General features: G+C 51.9%; 1 protein-coding gene across 1 annotated transcript in view; it reads left to right on the plus strand.

The window, feature by feature from the left end:
- The window catches only part of LOC138810737 (obscurin-like), a 115,337-nt gene that overhangs the window by 61,008 nt on the left and 37,406 nt on the right, over positions 1–16,923 (plus strand). Inside the window, exons 42-55 of the mRNA XM_069997934.1 lie at positions 1,410–1,673; positions 2,034–2,297; positions 2,780–3,043; positions 3,405–3,668; positions 4,028–4,291; positions 9,050–9,313; positions 9,675–9,938; positions 10,301–10,564; positions 12,145–12,411; positions 12,968–13,234; positions 13,360–13,632; positions 14,126–14,398; positions 14,845–15,041; positions 15,218–15,293. Of these exons, the coding sequence (XP_069854035.1) occupies positions 1,410–1,673; positions 2,034–2,297; positions 2,780–3,043; positions 3,405–3,668; positions 4,028–4,291; positions 9,050–9,313; positions 9,675–9,938; positions 10,301–10,564; positions 12,145–12,411; positions 12,968–13,234; positions 13,360–13,632; positions 14,126–14,398; positions 14,845–15,041; positions 15,218–15,293 (3,465 nt within the window). The remainder of the gene's footprint in view (positions 1–1,409; positions 1,674–2,033; positions 2,298–2,779; positions 3,044–3,404; positions 3,669–4,027; positions 4,292–9,049; positions 9,314–9,674; positions 9,939–10,300; positions 10,565–12,144; positions 12,412–12,967; positions 13,235–13,359; positions 13,633–14,125; positions 14,399–14,844; positions 15,042–15,217; positions 15,294–16,923) is intronic.

Raw genomic sequence — 16,923 nt, forward strand, 5'->3', positions numbered from 1 at the left:
CTCCTTTGTCTGGAGAGCTCTGTCTCACCTCCAGGATGGACTTCTCAGAGTGGGTGTGTGACGCTGCATGGCCACCTGTTGTCCAGGCCTTTGCTTGGCAGCTCTTGCACAAGTGTTGGAGACAGTTGCAGAAAGGTCAGACTGTCACTACACATCACAGAGTCAGAGCATGGAGGACTGGTGTCAACGAGTCCTCAGACCCACCAGGAGACAATAGGGTTGTCGCCTCCAAAGCTGCAGAGAGCTCATGAGGTAGCCTGCTTCATCAAGACATGCTGTCAATCTCTAATAGAGTCCCAGTGGGCCAGCTACTGTCCACCTAAGGGAGCTGCTTCCAGAGTTGAGCATGTCCCAAGAAGGGCTGGGCATGGTGGGCAGCCTGCCAGGATCCTCCTAGAAAGTGCTGCATTTTCAGAGGTTACCACTGGACTAAATCCAGATGATGCCCCAAGCCACTGTGTGCTTAAAGACCTCCAGGCAAAGAGTCCCCAATCTCAAGCAGATGGCCAGGAGCTCTGCCCACAGCTCTGTCTTCTGCTTCCCTGTGGCTGTCTGGATGATGCTCCAGGGTGGTCTCGGCATCCGTCTATACAGGAGTTCAGTGCACCGAGGAGTGTGCTTGCCCCCTAATGACAAGGGGGTGCAGCTTTGCGACTGCCTGCTCCAGGACCAACGTGGAGACTGCTTCTAGCCCAGTCAGGGTGCTCCTCCTTTCTTGTGTTTCCTGGGAAATGGCGTCAGGCGTAGCTTTCTATGACAGTTTCAAGTAGCCTCTATGGGGTCTCCTTCCTCTGTCCATTCACCAAGATAATGAACAACTGTGAAAAAAGGAAATACAGAATGGGCCTCTGACTCTGGTGTGATATAATCGGTGCATCCTGGCCAGACTGGGCCTTTCAGATTGGAGTTACAATGCAAGGCAAGACCGTTACAAAGATGGCTGGGGCAGGGGTTGTCCCTAATGGCTGGTGGTTCTGTTATCCTCTACGGGTCCTGTGGCTCTTCTGTGATTTGTGCTTGTTCTGACGCCCTCTTCTGTCTCTCCTTGGCCTCTACCTGGGTAGGCTTGGCCAGTCTGTTCTATGCCCTCACTGTGCTCTTTCCTTGCTGTGTGCCATGTGCTCCTTTCTTGTTACTTCCAGCATGTTTTTCATGACCCCAGCGTTCTCCTAAGATCCTGATATTCTTTGTGGTGGTTATTCTCAGCCCTGCTAGTCTTGCAGCCATAGAATGTGCCCTAGGCAGGTGGAACACAGGCTAGACCGTAGGGAGGCACATGCTCGTAAGCAGTGGCCCAGCACAGGCCTATGTGTAGTTGGGTTTTGTGTTTTCCCAGTCTGTTCGGGTCTTATTCTCTTTTCCATGTGCTTAGAAAGCATGATTATGTCCATGCTTTCTGACATCCCCAGGCCTGCCTGCCAGGTTTACAGAAGGTCTGAAGAATGAAGAGGCCACAGAAGGGGCCACAGCTACTCTGCAATGTAAGCTGAGCAAAGAGGCCCCCGTGGAGTGGAAAAAGGGAACGAAGTCTCTTATAGCTGGGGACAGATACAGCCCCAGACAGGAAGGGGCCATGTGTGAGCTACAGATCCGTGGCCTGGCTGTGGCAGATGCTGGAGAGTATTCCTGTGTGTGTGGTCAGGAGAGGACCTCAGCCACGCTCACCATCAGGGGTAAAGATTATCTATGTGTTCATGAACCTGTGGCTTGATGTCTTCACATTGACCCCATCACTGTCTCCCACCTTCACATGTAGTACAGCTCCTGTGGAGATCTGTGATCGACTATCTCTCCTCACTTCTAGTGTTTTCTGGGCATCTCTCACCTCTTGTATTCCTCATCCTAATGTCCTCATTCTCATGTTGTTCCACCGCTGCATCTTTCTTCCAGCTACTTGCTTTCTTCACTGTCTGTATGGTAGTTCATTGGGTTATGTTGTGATGTTTAGCAGTATGTGTGGCTCTTTGTGAATTCGTTTCTATGCAGAGACCTCCAATAGCTTCATGTTTTCAGTGACTGTTTGCCTTTCCCAGCATTGCCTGCCAGATTCCTAGAAGACTTGAAAAGCCAAGCCATCATTGAAGGTGCCACAGCCATGCTGCGGTGTGAACTGTCCAAGGGGGCTCCTGTGAAGTGGAAGAAGGGGTCTGAAACCCTCCAAGATGGGGGCAGATACAGCCTGAGGCAGGATGGGGCCGTGTGTGAGCTGCAGATCCGTGGCCTGGACATGACAGATGCCGGGGAGTACTCCTGTGTGTGTGGGCAGGAGCGGACCTCGGCCATGCTGACTGTCCAGGGTAAAGACATGTGGCCAAGTAGATCCATGCTGTGGCCTTTATGTTGAAGGATTTACATGCTGCTCAGTCCATGTTTTCTTCCATTGTCTGTGTCAACGTCTTTCCAAAACTGTGAGTCCCGATTTCCTGGGCCGTTGTATGAACCAGGAGAAATCACATCCGTAGCGAGCTTTCTACCCCTGTGCACCATGGTTTTCTGCTATTGTCTTGGTAGAGTCTATGTCTTGCTCTCATACTTACCATGTCCTGCCTGCCAGAGATCAACAGAGAATCTGTCCTACATATCAGACTCATATCCTTTACGAGGACTGAAAAGGACACAGGTACCTGGACATAATATTAAGAGAAGACAAAATCTGTATCAAGTTCTCAGCATACCTAGCACCTGACTGACACCTACTGGATTTTGTGTCTGCTCTGTACTGTTGATATATTCATTTGCTCAGAGTATGTTTACAGCTATGTCTTTCTGACTCCCCCAGCTCTGCCCACCAAGTTCACAGAGGATCTGAAGAATGAAGAGGCCACAGAAGGGGCTACAGCCACACTCCTGTGTGTGCTGAACAAAGAAGCCCCAGTGGAGTGGAAGAAGGGAACAAAGACCCTCAGAGATGGGGAGAGATACAGCCTGAGGCAGGCTGGGGCTGTGTGTGAGCTGCAGATCCGTAGCCTGGCTGAAACAGATGCCGGGGAGTATTCCTGTGTGTGTGGGCAGGAGAGGACCACAGCCACACTGACCATCAGGGGTAAAGACCGTCCACGTGTGGCCACATGAGCCTGTGATTGTCATCTACACGTTGTGTCTCAGCACTCCTTTCTGCCTGTACGTGTCACAGCTGTGGTGACCCTGTGACCATCTGTCCTGTAACCAGGATTGTCTCACCTCCTTTTCTTCTTACTCAGAACATGTTCTCATGCTCCTGTCCTCCTAACACCCTCTCTCTATGACGCCTCCTTGGATGTGTGTCTCCTGACCATCTGCACTTTCAGTCCTATGTTCCCATGGTGGTCCTTCTACCGTGATGTGTGTGGCTCCTTGTGTAGTCCGTGTTCTGTGGAAGTCCTTCTGGGAGTTCCATGTCCTCAGTGGCTGTTTGGCCTTTCCAGCCCTGCCTGCCAAATTCATAGAAGACTTGAGAAGTCAAGAGGCCACAGAAGGGGCCACGGCCACACTGCGCTGTGTCTTGACCAAGGCGGCGCCTGTGGAGTGGAGGAAGGGGTCTGAGACCCTGAGAGATGGGGACAGGCACAGGCTGAGGCGGGAAGGAGCTGTGTGTGAGCTGCAGATCTGTGGCCTGGCTGTGGCAGATGCCGGGGAGTACTCCTGTGTGTGTGGGCAGGAGAAGACTTCAGCCACGCTGACCATCAGGGGTAAAGACCGTCCATGTGTGACCACATGAGCCTGTGGCTTGTCCATGTGTTGTGTCTCAGCACTACTGTTTGCCTGTACTTGTGTCACAGCTGTGGTGACCCTGTGACCATCTGTCTTGTCACCAGAGTCCTCTCAGTGTCTCTTACCTCCCTTTCCCTTGCCCAGGAGATGTTCTCGTGTTAATGTCTGTTACCTGAGCTTTCCCTGTTCCTCCAGAAACATTGCCTCCTTGGCCCTCTGTCCTTCATTTTCAGTTCATGACAAGGTTCTTTGTCAGTTTGTGTGACTCAGTGGATCCCAGGCATGGGTGGCACAGAGCCTTCCAGATTGCCCCATGGTTTCTGTTTGCCCTTCCTAGCCCTGCCTGCCAGATTCACAGAAGACATGAGAAGCCAGGAGGCCGTGGAAGGGTCCACTGCCACGCTGAGCTGTGAGCTGAGCAAGGTGTCTGCTGTGCAGTGGAGGAAGGGAAAAGAGATCCTAGAAGATGGAGGAAGATACAGCCTGAGGCAGAACGGAGCTGTGTGTGAGCTGCAGATCCGTGACTTGGCTGTGGCAGATGCCGGGGAGTACTCGTGTGTGTGTGGGAAGGAGAAGACCTCAGCCATGCTGACTGTCCAGGGTAAATGCCATGTGTGGCCACATGAGCCTGTGGCTGTTGTCTGTATGTGGTGTTTCAACGTTCCTCCCTGCCTGAACATTTGGCTCTGCGGTCGTCACCTGTGCCTCTCTGTCTTAAATCATGGTCCTCTTGGTATTGTGCTTCCCTTTCTCTCCTCTTCCAGATGTTCATTACCTTGGGCCTCTCGGGACATTTGCCTGCCTCACCATCTCTTCTGCCGTTGTTTTTGGGCTGTTTGTGTGTGTGTCCTTGTGTCCTATGCACTGTGTTCTTCCCCATGTTCTGAGTGCCTCCTTGGCCTTTCCTTACCCTGCCTGCCAGATTCATGGAAGACCTGAAAAGCCATGAGATCTGAAGGGGCTGCGTTCATGCAGCAGTGTGAACTGTGCAAGGCAGATCCTTGGAGTGGCGGAGTGGTGCAAGGGGAAAGAAGTCTGGAGAGATGGAGGCAGATGCAGCCTGAGACATCATGGGGCTTTGTGTGAGCTGTGGATCATAGGCTCTCAGTGCAGGATGCGGCGGTGTCCTCCTGCGTGTGTGGGCAAGAGGGGACTTATGCCATCCTGACCATGGATGGCAGTTACCATGTGTGGTCATTCTTCTCCCTCCTGACCATGTGTGGTTTGTACCCTCCTTATGTCTAGATGCCATGATCTCATTCCAAGTCACTGGTCTCTGTGATCCATCCACATGTGCTCCTGAGGACACGTTCTGTTAGCCAGGTCTAGGGACAGGAGAGAGCCTAGAGGAGCATGAGTAGAGGAGCATCGGTGACCCGGAGACCTGCGAGGGCCATCGGCATCTTGCCAGGGCTCTCGAGGAACCCCGGCGTTTTGGGCTTGGGCATGGCGCTGAGGGCATGTGTGTCATCACTGTGTTGAAGGTGGGGTGCTGGGAAAAATAGAATCAGGAATTCTTGAATTTGGCTAGATCACTTAACCGAGTCTTGCAAGGAACATCAGGCCTCTGAAGTTTGCTGCCGTAGGCTGTTCAAGCACTAAGCGCTACAGACCGGGAAACTAAAAAACCAGAAATTTAAATGAAAAAAAACCCAGAAATTTATTTTCCTATAAATTCTAGATAGTAGAATTCCAACAGCAAGTGTGGACGGGTTTTCCCGAGGCCTCTCACTCTGGCTGGTGAGTGTTCCTCTTTTCCATGTGTTCTCACGTGGTCACCCTTCTATATGTCTTTTTGTCCCAAACTTATAGTAACTAGTCATATTTTAGATTGGAGCCCAACCTAATGACTTCATTTTAACTTAATTCCTTCTTTCAGTGCCCTACCAGAAATAGAGTTATATTCTGAGGTACTAGTTGTGGGTGTCAGTGTATGAAGTAGGAGCAAAGAACACATAGCCATTCAGCTGGTAACACTCTACTCTTATAAAACTCATGTTCTTTTCACATGCAAGATACATTAAGACTATCCCAATATTCCAAAGCCTTAACTCATTTGAGCATCAAATCTAATTCCAAAATCATCTCTAAATGTCATCTAAGTGTGAGCCTGAAGGTATGATTCCCTCTGAGGTCAAGTACCTTCCTAGCTGTGAACCCATGAAACCTGGCAGAGTATTCACTTCCAGATCACAGGAGGACAGGTGTAGGATAAGGATTCTTACTGAAAAAGTGGTCAGTTAGAATGAAAAAGGCCCCAAGCCAGTCTGAAACGTAACCACTAGGTTTATGTCTAGACAAGAGTCCTCTTTGTCTCAGTGCCCTGTCTTCTGGCCCCACCCATGTGGCCATGAATGGAGGTACCCTAGCCCTGGAGAACTGAGGAGGAGATAGCCTGTGGTCTTGGGATCCCATGTCATCCTCTGTGCCTCAGGCCCTGACCTACCTTCACAGTATAGTAGTAGTTGTTGTTCTTTCTTCTTTCCTCTCCCTCCTCCTCCTCCTCCTCCTCCTCCTCCTCCTCCTCCTCCTCCTCCTCCTCCTCCTCCTCCTCCTCCTCCTCCTCCTTCTCCTCCTCTTCCTCCTCTTCCTGCTACCCCCCTCCTCCTCCTTCCTTCTTACTTCTGGACCTGGGCATTATTGCTCAAGGCTATGCACTACTTAAGCAACACTTTTACTTCCAGGTTCTTGGTGGTGGGTTTGGATATCAGAGTCTTGCAGACATTACTGCTTGGGCTGGCTTTGAATCACAATCCTCAGATCTCAGCCTCCTAAGTAGCTAGGATTACAGGCATGAGCCACCAGTGCCTGGGTAACACAGTCAGACTTGGAGGGTAACAGATGTGTAGCTTAGGGGCTCTGTTGGCTCACCCCCAGAAGTCTGACAGCATTCCTTCATTCTATCATTATTAGGAGGTCTAGGCAGATGTGTGCCTCCCCAACCTAGGCTTTCGGTCATATGTTTACAACATGGTCCTTTACAACGGAGCGTGCGGCTCTTCGTGTTCCATGTTCTATGCACAGTCCTTCGGGGAGTCCCATGTTCTCCTTTGCTATTGGGCCCTTTCCAGCCCTGCCTGCCAAGTTCATAGAAGACTGGAGAAACCCGCAGTTACTCACCCTGTCTCTGTCCTTTTTATTCTAGGCTGGCAGCTTCTCTACTGCTATAAAGTTCTCATAAACCACATCCTTCTGTGCAGCTTTTCAGGTTCCAAGCCATTGCCTATGATCCTTCTCAGGTCCTTCCTGGATAATCTCATCTCTACTTTTTGGCTTCAGCTGAGCTGAGGTGACTAGCCCCTTCCTAATGTTCTCTCCAGATAATACTTTCTGGGTTTTGCTTTATGGCCAGGTTGTAAGTGTTCTAAATCGTGAGGTTCAGGTTTCTTCTTTCTTTAGCTTATCTATCTCTCCTCACATTTTATTGTGGGTGACAAGAAACCAGGCTACATCTTCACCATTTACCTAAGAATCTCCTCAGCTCAACATCCAATTTTATTGTTTCTAAAGTCTACCTTCTATAGAGTACTACAGCACATTGTAGAGTACTACAATGCATATAGAGTGCAAAATGCATTGTAGGTCCCACCTGAGACCTATCTTCCTAATGTGTACCTCTAAAATCTCCTAACCTCTAGCCTTTATACAGTTCGGAAGCCACCTCTATTTGTTACAGAAGTGCCCAGTCTATATTCTTTAGGCTGTCATACAAAGCATCATAGACCAGGGTGCTGAGTGAGAAATTCATTTCCTTGTAGTTCTGGGGTCAGACTGGAATAAGGTTTGTTCAGTCTGAATCCATTGCTTGGCTTCCAGACAGCTGTCTTCTACATGACTTCCTACGGTCCTCCTCCTGTGTTTATGTTTGAACTGCTTATAAAGATACTAGTCCTGTCATTGCCTTTTTTTTTTTTTTACCTTAACCACCTGTGCAAAGACCCCAACTGCAAATAATTAGTCCAGATGCAGCCAGGGTGAGGGATCCCTGGTCACTGGTAACTTGTACAGTGCACACTCTGGAATCAGGAGGGAGGGCTGCAGGACAGGTCAGAGGCCAAGGGTACAACGGGATAACCACAGCTACAGTCAATGGGAGTGCAGTAGGCATGAGTCAGCACGTGGCACTAGTGGGTAGGGTGTGGTTGCAGTAGTGTCAGGACAAGAACGTGTAACAGAGGAGAGGGGGCTCATGATCTGGAGGGTGTACTGGAGCCCAAGTGTGTTCAGGTTGGACAGAACTGGATGGATCCCCTGCCTGCGATAGATAGGCTGTCCATGAGACAAAACAGTGTCTGCCGTGGAAGTTACATGAGAGACATTCATCATCACATCACTGCATGTCTAGGCAGCAAGCTGGCCAGGCCTGGTATGCTTCCCAGACATAGGAGATCACAAAGAGGACAAGATGTCTGCTGAGAAGATCTGGAATGGAGCTCATCTCTCATCCAAACTGTACTTCAGCAGATACAACACAGGATCCTGGAAAATAGTTATTGACCTGCCCTTTCCCATGACCCTCCAGTTTTCCTTTTTCATTCAGATCATGACCTCCAGAAGTTTGAAGGCTTCTATCTGTGTGATCCTTGCTAGTCCACACAGTTCATCAAAGATCTGAAGTTCCAGGAGTGCATGGAAAGGGCCCTGACTACTGCACAGGATCAGCAGAAGCCCCTGTGGGGTAGAGGGAGGGCACAGAGACCTTAGAGATGGGACAGATACGGGCTATGGAGGACAGGGCCGTATGTGAGCTACAGATACATAGCCTTGCCCTGGAAGATTCTGGCAAGTATTGATGTATTTGTGGGAAGACAGGGAATGGCCACTCTGACTGTCGGGGGTGAAGACCACAAGTGACGAAGTAGATCCAAAGGGTGCCAAGTACTGGCCTCATGCCATCCGTCCACACTCACCCCATGGCCCTCCCTGCTGTACCCTCTCCCCTGTGCTGCAGCCCTCGCTCACTGCTTTATTTGTTCTGAGAATCAGGAGATCGCAAGGCCTGCAGCCAGTTTTCTGCCCTTTGTAGCACTGTGGATTCTATCATTGGGTTTTGTCTTTGTATTGTCATGCCCTATTCTCAGGGTTCTCAAGGAAGTTTGACATTGTATATTTGTTTCTGACTCTTTCTCTGCACTTCCCTGAAAAATTCATATAAAGTATAAGGCCTGAGGAAGCGATCGAAAGAGCTGTGACTTCCATGTGCAGTCTGGCATGAGGAGATCCCGTTCTACAGTGTGTTCAGCATGCCCAACACCTGACCTTGGTCCTGTCAGGTTTTCTGTCTTCCCTGTGCCACCCACATCCTCTCTTCTTCCTGCTTGTGAGCATGACGGTGGCTATGTCTTTCTGACTCCCCCAGCTCTGCCCACCAAGTTCACAGAGGGTCTGAAGAATGAAGAGGCCACAGAAGGGGCCACGGCCACACTCCAATGTGTGCTGAACAAAGAAGCCCCAGTGGAGTGGAAGAAGGGAACAAAGACCCTCAGAGATGGGGAGAGATACAGCCTGAGGCAGGCTGGGGCTGTGTGTGAGCTGCAGATCCGTAGCCTGGCTGAAACAGATGCCGGGGAGTATTCCTGTGTGTGTGGGCAGGAGAGGACCACAGCCACACTGACCATCAGGGGTAAAGACCGTCCACGTGTGGCCACATGAGCCTGTGATTGTCATCTACACGTTGTGTCTCAGCACTCCTTTCTGCCTGTACGTGTCACAGCTGTGGTGACCCTGTGACCATCTGTCCTGTAACCAGGATTGTCTCAACTCCTTTTCTTCTTACTCAGAACATGTTCTCATGCTCCTGTCCTCCTAACACCCTCTCTCTATGACGCCTCCTTGGATGTGTGTCTCCTGACCATCTGCACTTTCAGTCCTATGTTCCCATGGTGGTCCTTCTGCCGTGATGTGTGTGGCTCCTTGTGTAGTCCGTGTTCTGTGGAAGTCCTTCTGGGAGTTCCATGTCCTCAGTGGCTGTTTGGCCTTTCCAGCCCTGCCTGCCAAATTCATAGAAGACTTGAGAAGTCAAGAGGCCACAGAAGGGGCCACGGCCACACTGCGCTGTGTCTTGACCAAGGCGGCGCCTGTGGAGTGGAGGAAGGGGTCTGAGACCCTGAGAGATGGGGACAGGCACAGGCTGAGGCGGGAAGGAGCTGTGTGTGAGCTGCAGATCTGTGGCCTGGCTGTGGCAGATGCCGGGGAGTACTCCTGTGTGTGTGGGCAGGAGAAGACTTCAGCCACGCTGACCATCAGGGGTAAAGACCGTCCATGTGTGACCACATGAGCCTGTGGCTTGTTGTCCATGTGTTGTGTCTCAGCACTACTGTTTGCCTGTACTTGTGTCACAGCTGTGGTGACCCTGTGACCATCTGTCTTGTCACCAGAGTCCTCTCAGTGTCTCTTACCTCCCTTTCCCTTGCCCAGGAGATGTTCTCGTGTTAATGTCTGTTACCTGAGCTTTCCCTGTTCCTCCAGGAACATTGCCTCCTTGGCCCTCTGTCCTTCATTTTCAGTTCATGACAAGGTTCTTTGTCAGTTTGTGTGACTCAGTGGATCCCAAGCATGGGTGGCACAGAACCTTCCAGACAGCCCCATGGTTTCTGTTTGCCCTTCCTAGCCCTGCCTGCCAGATTCACAGAAGACATGAGAAGCCAGGAGGCCGTGGAAGGGTCCACTGCCACGCTGAGCTGTGAGCTGAGCAAGGTGTCTGCTGTGCAGTGGAGGAAGGGAAAAGAGATCCTAGAAGATGGAGGAAGATACAGCCTGAGGCAGAACGGAGCTGTGTGTGAGCTGCAGATCCGTGACTTGGCTGTGGCAGATGCCGGGGAGTACTCGTGTGTGTGTGGGAAGGAGAGGACTTCAGCCATGCTGACTGTCCAGGGTAAAGTTTTTTTTGTTAGTTTTTTATTGTGAAAATACTGTACAGAGGTGTTACAGTTCATGAGTAAGGTAATGAGTACATTTCTTAGGAAGCATTGTTGCCTCCTCCTTTGTTTTTCCCCTACCATCCCTTCCCTCCCACTTCCACAACTACACTCTCCCTCCCCCATGCCTAAATTGTAAAGTTTGTTGTTCAACAGTGTTTTGTACATCTCATTGTTACAATGTGTCAACCTGTATCCCTATTTAAACATTTTGTTTTTTCCCTTTCCCTCCCCAAACTATACTAACATCAACTCCAGTGAAAACAGGTTATACAGTGTGGGAGGAACATACAAAGCAACAAAAAAAATCATATGAGTTGGCACCTGGGGCTCAGGACTGTAATACTAGCTACTCAGGAGGCTAAGATCTGAGGATGGTGGTTCAAAGCCAGCCTGAGCAGGAAAGTCCATGAGACTCTTATCTCCAATAAAGCACTAGAAAACCAGAAGTGACTCTAGCTCCAGTGGTAGAGCTCTCGCTTTGAGCTGAAGAGCTGAGTGATAGTGCTCAAGCCCAGAGTTCAAGCCCCACACCTGACCAAAAAAAAAAAAAAATCACATGGTAGAGGGTAAAGATCTGTGAACACGTGACTTGTTTGGGTTTTTGTTCTTATTGTCTGCTCCCAGCCAATGCTGAACCTGTTCCCCAGAGTTGCCTCTCAGCCTTCTGCCCATTTCTCTATTCTGTCTGGTCCCAGTCAGTGTTAGACCTGTTCCTCAGGGCTGTCTAAGCCTTCTCTCCATTTCCCTATTCTGTCTGACTATTTTCACAGCGCTGGCCCGTGTCAACCTTCATCTGAGTCTTGGCACATTCTCCTCTCCTCTCCTCTCGTCTCCTCTCTTATTTTCTCCTCTCTCATCCTTCCTCTTCCCTTCCCTCCTCTCCTTTTCCTTCCTCTCATCTCCCCCCTTCTCTCTCTGATGCTCACATGGGGGAAGTGATTTTCCTTTGTGAGTCTTTTTTCTGTCTCTCATTCCCAGTGTGTCCACGGAGCATGCTTGCCATACCTCAGAGTCTTAGGTGCATGGGGAACAGAGATCTCCCTGAGTCTGTGGGACACAGCTCTCTCTTCAAGTCTGAGGGAGATGCAGCCCTGTCATAGGATCAAAAGGAGAAGTTCTTGGCCTCGGGCCTAGGAAGAACAGTGCCACAGACCAAGGGTCCGACAATAACTACATATCGAACTTGCATGTCTTCTGGGTAGACTATAGAGAACACCACTCCCTTCCCCTTTACTGCCAAGATCCTGAGGACATAGCTCTGTGGCAGGGCTGCCGTGTGAGGCAAACATCAGGAAGCCAGAGTCAGATCTTATGCCCCCTGCTAGCATCCCTACTCTCTTCCTTATTCTTGAAACCACCCAGGTCCTTATCCTCCACCCTTCCCCAGCCAGTCCTGATACATTCGATCCTATAGAGGTAGGCCATGGGACTGCAGGGGTGCCTGGCCCTCGTCCTGGTCACCTGTGTGTTGAGGCTCTCAGGTGTACGTCCTGAGCTGACTCTGCCTCATGTGATACACCCTGCGTTCCCGCAGTCCCACAGGTGGTGTTCCAGGAGCCACTGCAAAACCTGCAGGTGGAAGAGGGTTCTAAAACCAGCCTGCGGTGCAAGCTGTCGACACCTGACACTGGTGTGGTCTGGAGCAAGGGTGGACTGGAGCTGCAGGCGGACGAGCGCCGGGAGCCCCGGCAGCAGGGCTGCGTTGTGGAGTTGGTGCTTTGGGATGTGCGCCGTGAGGATGCGGGCGAGTACAGCTGCACCTGTGGCTCCCAGACCACGAGTGCCACGCTCGTAGTCACAGGTGGGTATCCACCTCTCCGTGTGGCTGGGGTAGGGTGAGTTCGGTCTGCATGCTGACCCTCGCGGCCACAGCCCCATGTCTGGGGTTCCAGTAGAGAAAATGGAGCTCAGCGAAGCAGTCCTGCAGCTCAGCCTTGTCTTCTAGGTTCCTCCTCTGAGCATCTCCGTGGGTTCCCTCATTTTGTACTTGCTTAAGGTCCTAATTTTTGTGTGCTCCCTGTTCCCTTGGACTCTGTGTGGTTCTCCGATTTCTCCCCGTGGTCAAGCCTCCCCACTCCCAGTGCTTTCTGTGTCAGTATCTGCAGCTCCAGGGCCCCCTCTGTGTCCCACCGCCATTCCTGTGCACTCTTCTCCATGGGCCTTCAGACCCTCTTGTAGCTGAGCTGGCGAGCTGTGAGGCAGCTTCTCCAGCTGTCACTTCCGTTTTGGTTCTTTCCCAGGACTGTGCCTGCCTCTCACTATGGATCTGCCTGATGTGGGTTCTGGGCTGCATCTCTTGGTCCTTTGTGTTGTAAAGGCTCAGGGCCTACTTTCATGCTGTCTCTCCAACCTTGCAGCTGCACCCGTGAGGTTCCTCCAGGAGCTGCAGGCCCAGGAGGTGGACGAGGGGACCACGGCGCACCTGTGCTGCGAGCTGAGCATGGCAGGCGGGAGTGTGGAATGGCGCAAGGGGTCCCTGCAGCTCTTCCCCTGCGCCAAGTACCAGATGGTGCAGGAGGGCAGGGTGGTTGAGCTGCGGGTGTCTGAGGTGGAACAGGAGGATGCAGGGGACTACACCTGTGACGCCGGCCATACGCAGAGTACAGCCAGGCTCTCCGTCCTAGGTGAGTGGTCTGTGGTCCCAAGTACCCCAGCTCTTCCTACCACATGGGGGTCGGGGGGCCTTGCTCTGCAGAAAGCAGGGTGGCCCAGAGCCTGTGGCTCTAAGTGTCCTTTTCTGGCCTGCCAGCCCCCAAGCCCACGTTCAAGACTAGCTTGCAGAGTGCAGAGCAGGAGGCAGGTGGTGTGGCCCGGCTGTCTTGCCAGCTGAATGAGGTTGATTCTGGGGCACCAGTGCAATGGCTGAAGGAGGGCATGGAGCTTCGCGTTGGTCCCAAGTATGAGATGAGGTGCCGAGGGGCCACTTGTGAACTGCTGATCCATGGGCTGGAAGCAAAAGACACTGGCGAGTATGCCTGTGTGGTGGGTGGCCAGAAAACTGTGGCCTCTCTCAGAGTCAAAGGTAAGCCAACCGACCTCCCAGGAGGGAGGCTGAGCCCTCTGCTGCACCCTCTCCCCTGAGGCTGCTTGGGAAGGATTCGTGGGCAGACCAGTTCAAAGGGCTGCCCAAGCCTCTCTTGGGTCACAGCTCTCTCCATTCTTGCACCGCCTCCTATGCCAGTCTTCCAAGAGAAGAGGGACCCTGCTTCCTGCCCCCCATCTGGCAGGTGGGGTAGCCCAGTCCGACCTGGGCAGCCTTCTCTGAGTCCCTCAGATCCTCTAGAAAGAAACTCTTGCTTCCCTGTTCCTCTAGGTCTAGTCGGGACAGGCCCGGCTGCAAACAGAGCTGCCCCTGCATGGTCTGTGGGGAGGCAGGTGCTCCAAGCCCAGTCCCTGTGTTTGTGAGCCTACTCAGTGCCTCGCCACACGAAGAGTGGCCAGGGAGGCTTCCTGGGGTGGAGGTGGGGGGGAGCGTCTCCAGGCTGGGTAAGGTGCTTCTTTCACCCTGCCCTCAGAGCCCGAGGTGACCATTGTGCGGGGCCTGGTGGATGCTGAGGTGCAGGCTGATGAAGACGCGGAGTTCAGCTGTGAAGTATCACAGGCTGGAGCCCCGGATGTGCAGTGGCGCCTGCAGGGCCTGCCCCTGCAGAGCAATGAGGTCACTGAGGTGGCTGTTGTGGATGGTCGCATCCACACGCTCCAGCTGAAGGGCGTGACACCCGAAGATGCCGGGACTGTCTCCTTCCATGTGGGGAACCATTCATCCTCTGCTCAGCTCACTGTCCGAGGTAGCTGACTTGGGTGGGCCTGTCAGACTGCACAGATGGACAACAAGCTTCCTTTGGGGGCTAGGATGCTGGCAGGGAGATAGAACTTAGGTGCTGGTGGTTTCTAGGTGCTCCTTGGCTGTGTGGGTGACTCAGGCCGGTGGGAGGTGTTTGGGGGCTCACACAGTATTAAAGCTCAAGGCCCTGCCTCATGGCCTTCAGGAGGTGGTACAGACCGTGACACTGCAGCCTTTGATTATCTCCAGCATCTCCACGGGTTAGAACCCAGATCGTTCTCTCTGCCTAGAGTTGGATCAGGGAGCTGATAACATGCCACCACATGTTTGTCTTCAGAAATTGGGGGATATACATATGTGTGCCAGGAGAGGACCCTTGAGTCATAGAAGCCATACTGAATGAGGACGTATGTCAGACCCAGGCTGATGCAATGCCTCTCCCATACCCAGCTCCTGAAGTGACCATCCTGGAGCCCCTACAGGACCTGCAGCTCAGCGAAGGCCAGGATGCCCACTTCTGCTGCCGGCTGTCCAGGGCCCTGGGCCAGGAGGCCCGCTGGGCCTTAGGAGGAGTACCCTTACAGGCCAATGAGATGAATGACATCACTGTGGAGCAGGGCACGTTGCACTTACTCACCCTGCACAAGGTGGGCATCCGTGACTGCTCTCCACCTAGACTTGGAAGGCTCCAAGTCCATTCCTCTACCAGGGATCAGGTTGGGGAGGTGATAAGCCCCTGTCACTGGGGGTAGTAAGATGAATCTACCCTTCCTGGTCAGGATGGGGCTGCCAGCACTGAGCATCTTCCTACCTGTATCCTCAGGTAACCTTGGAGGATGCGGGGACCATCACTTTCCAAGTGGGCTCATGTAGCTCAGAAGCACAGCTGAAGGTCACAGGTAAGCAGCTCCTCCCCACGCCCTACCCTCTACCTATGGACGCCTGTGGATGCAGGCTCCCCTACACCGTCGCACCTACCCACTGGCAAAAACCCAAGACTTGGAATAGTGATTTTGCCTTGGAATTGGACTTTTCTAAGTTCCATTCACTGAGGTCATGGACTACAGAGGACTCTGGGGTGGGCTGGCAGACTTTTCCATGAGAATGTGGGATCTCAGGCTAAAATTAATAGACACTTGCACAATCAAAGATGTGGATGAAACGGTGTATATGTGACACTGTATGTATGTGGGTGTAGTAAACATAGCCCCAGCACACAAGCGGGTTTCTAGAAAAATTCATCTTGAATTGTGTCTTGCCCCAGAACTAATCAGTCCTGAGGATTTGGTTTTGATTACTCATCCCTTGTATCTTCCTTTTCATTCTCATACTGGTCTTGTCAATCCACCCATTATTCATCTACCACTTAATCACTACCACCATTCCTCTGCTATCCGTTACCAACCCATTATCCATCCATTATTTAGTCCATCTATCTGTCCATATACCACTATTCTGCATCCATCCATCCATCCATCCATCCATCCATCCATCCACCCATCAGATGGTCTAGATCTGTTCATTTACCCATTCAGCATCAGGTATCCATTCATCCATTCACCTACCCACTCACTTATTTACCAGTCCATTTGTCCATTAATTCAAATACCCATCTGCTATTCAGTCATTCACCATCAAATCTTCCAGCCCTTGGAGGGATCTCAAGATAGGCCATGTTCATCTCTGTTCTCAACTAGACATGGTCACTCCTGTGGCCTGTGGGAAAGGCTGCCAAATACAAATGCCCTTAAAAGTTGATTAATGACAAGGGAGAGTTTAGGAGTGGATGAATGGGAAGAGACAGAACCTTTGTTCACTGGGGGATGTAACAGAGATGTGTGGTGTGCTTCAGTGGTGTTCTAGGCTAGGTGTCCCCAGCCTGAGAGAGTTGGTTCATGTACCAACACCTCCCTGTGGCCTTGGGGGGTCCTGGGCAAGGATGTGTAAACGGGTGTCCAGATATGATGGCCACACTTGGAAACTGGTGCTGGAGAAGAGAATGAACTGATACTGACAGCAAGAAGGGGAGGTGGTTAGATGAGTTTGGGGAAGCCAGTCAAGGGGCACTTTGAAGGCTTATATGGGGTATAAATGTGGGGGAGAACATGGAAAGGCTCCTAAAAGAGGGCTTACTTGGGTGGGCTTGCGGGCTTCTCTGCCCACCATTTTCTGATGGATACTGTTACCCCTGAAAAAGGTCCCTGCCCATGCCTCTGCTCTCGCCCATGGGACAGACACATCTGGACTTTGCCAGTGTCCTAGGATGGCATATGAGAAGTGCTGAGAGAAGAGCACAGGTCCGGGGAGGGCATACCTTCCTTGCCGGGCCCCAGGAAGCAGGTGGCGAAAGAGACCTGGGGTCTTGTCCTTCTCTCTGGGGAATGGGAGGGAGGGGCCCACTATGTGGTCACTGGTGGTCTGGGAGGGCTCTCAGCTTCTCCACTAGCTGTGGTTACCCCGACTGGCATCCAAGAAGCAGGTAGAAGAGGACAGAATGGAGAGCACAGGCAGGCAGCTCCACACATGCAC

Source organism: Dipodomys merriami, unplaced genomic scaffold, assembly GCF_024711535.1.
Source record: "Dipodomys merriami isolate MVZ:Mamm:240054 unplaced genomic scaffold, mDipMer1.0.p SCAF_508, whole genome shotgun sequence".
Taxonomy (NCBI): Eukaryota; Metazoa; Chordata; class Mammalia; order Rodentia; family Heteromyidae; genus Dipodomys; species Dipodomys merriami.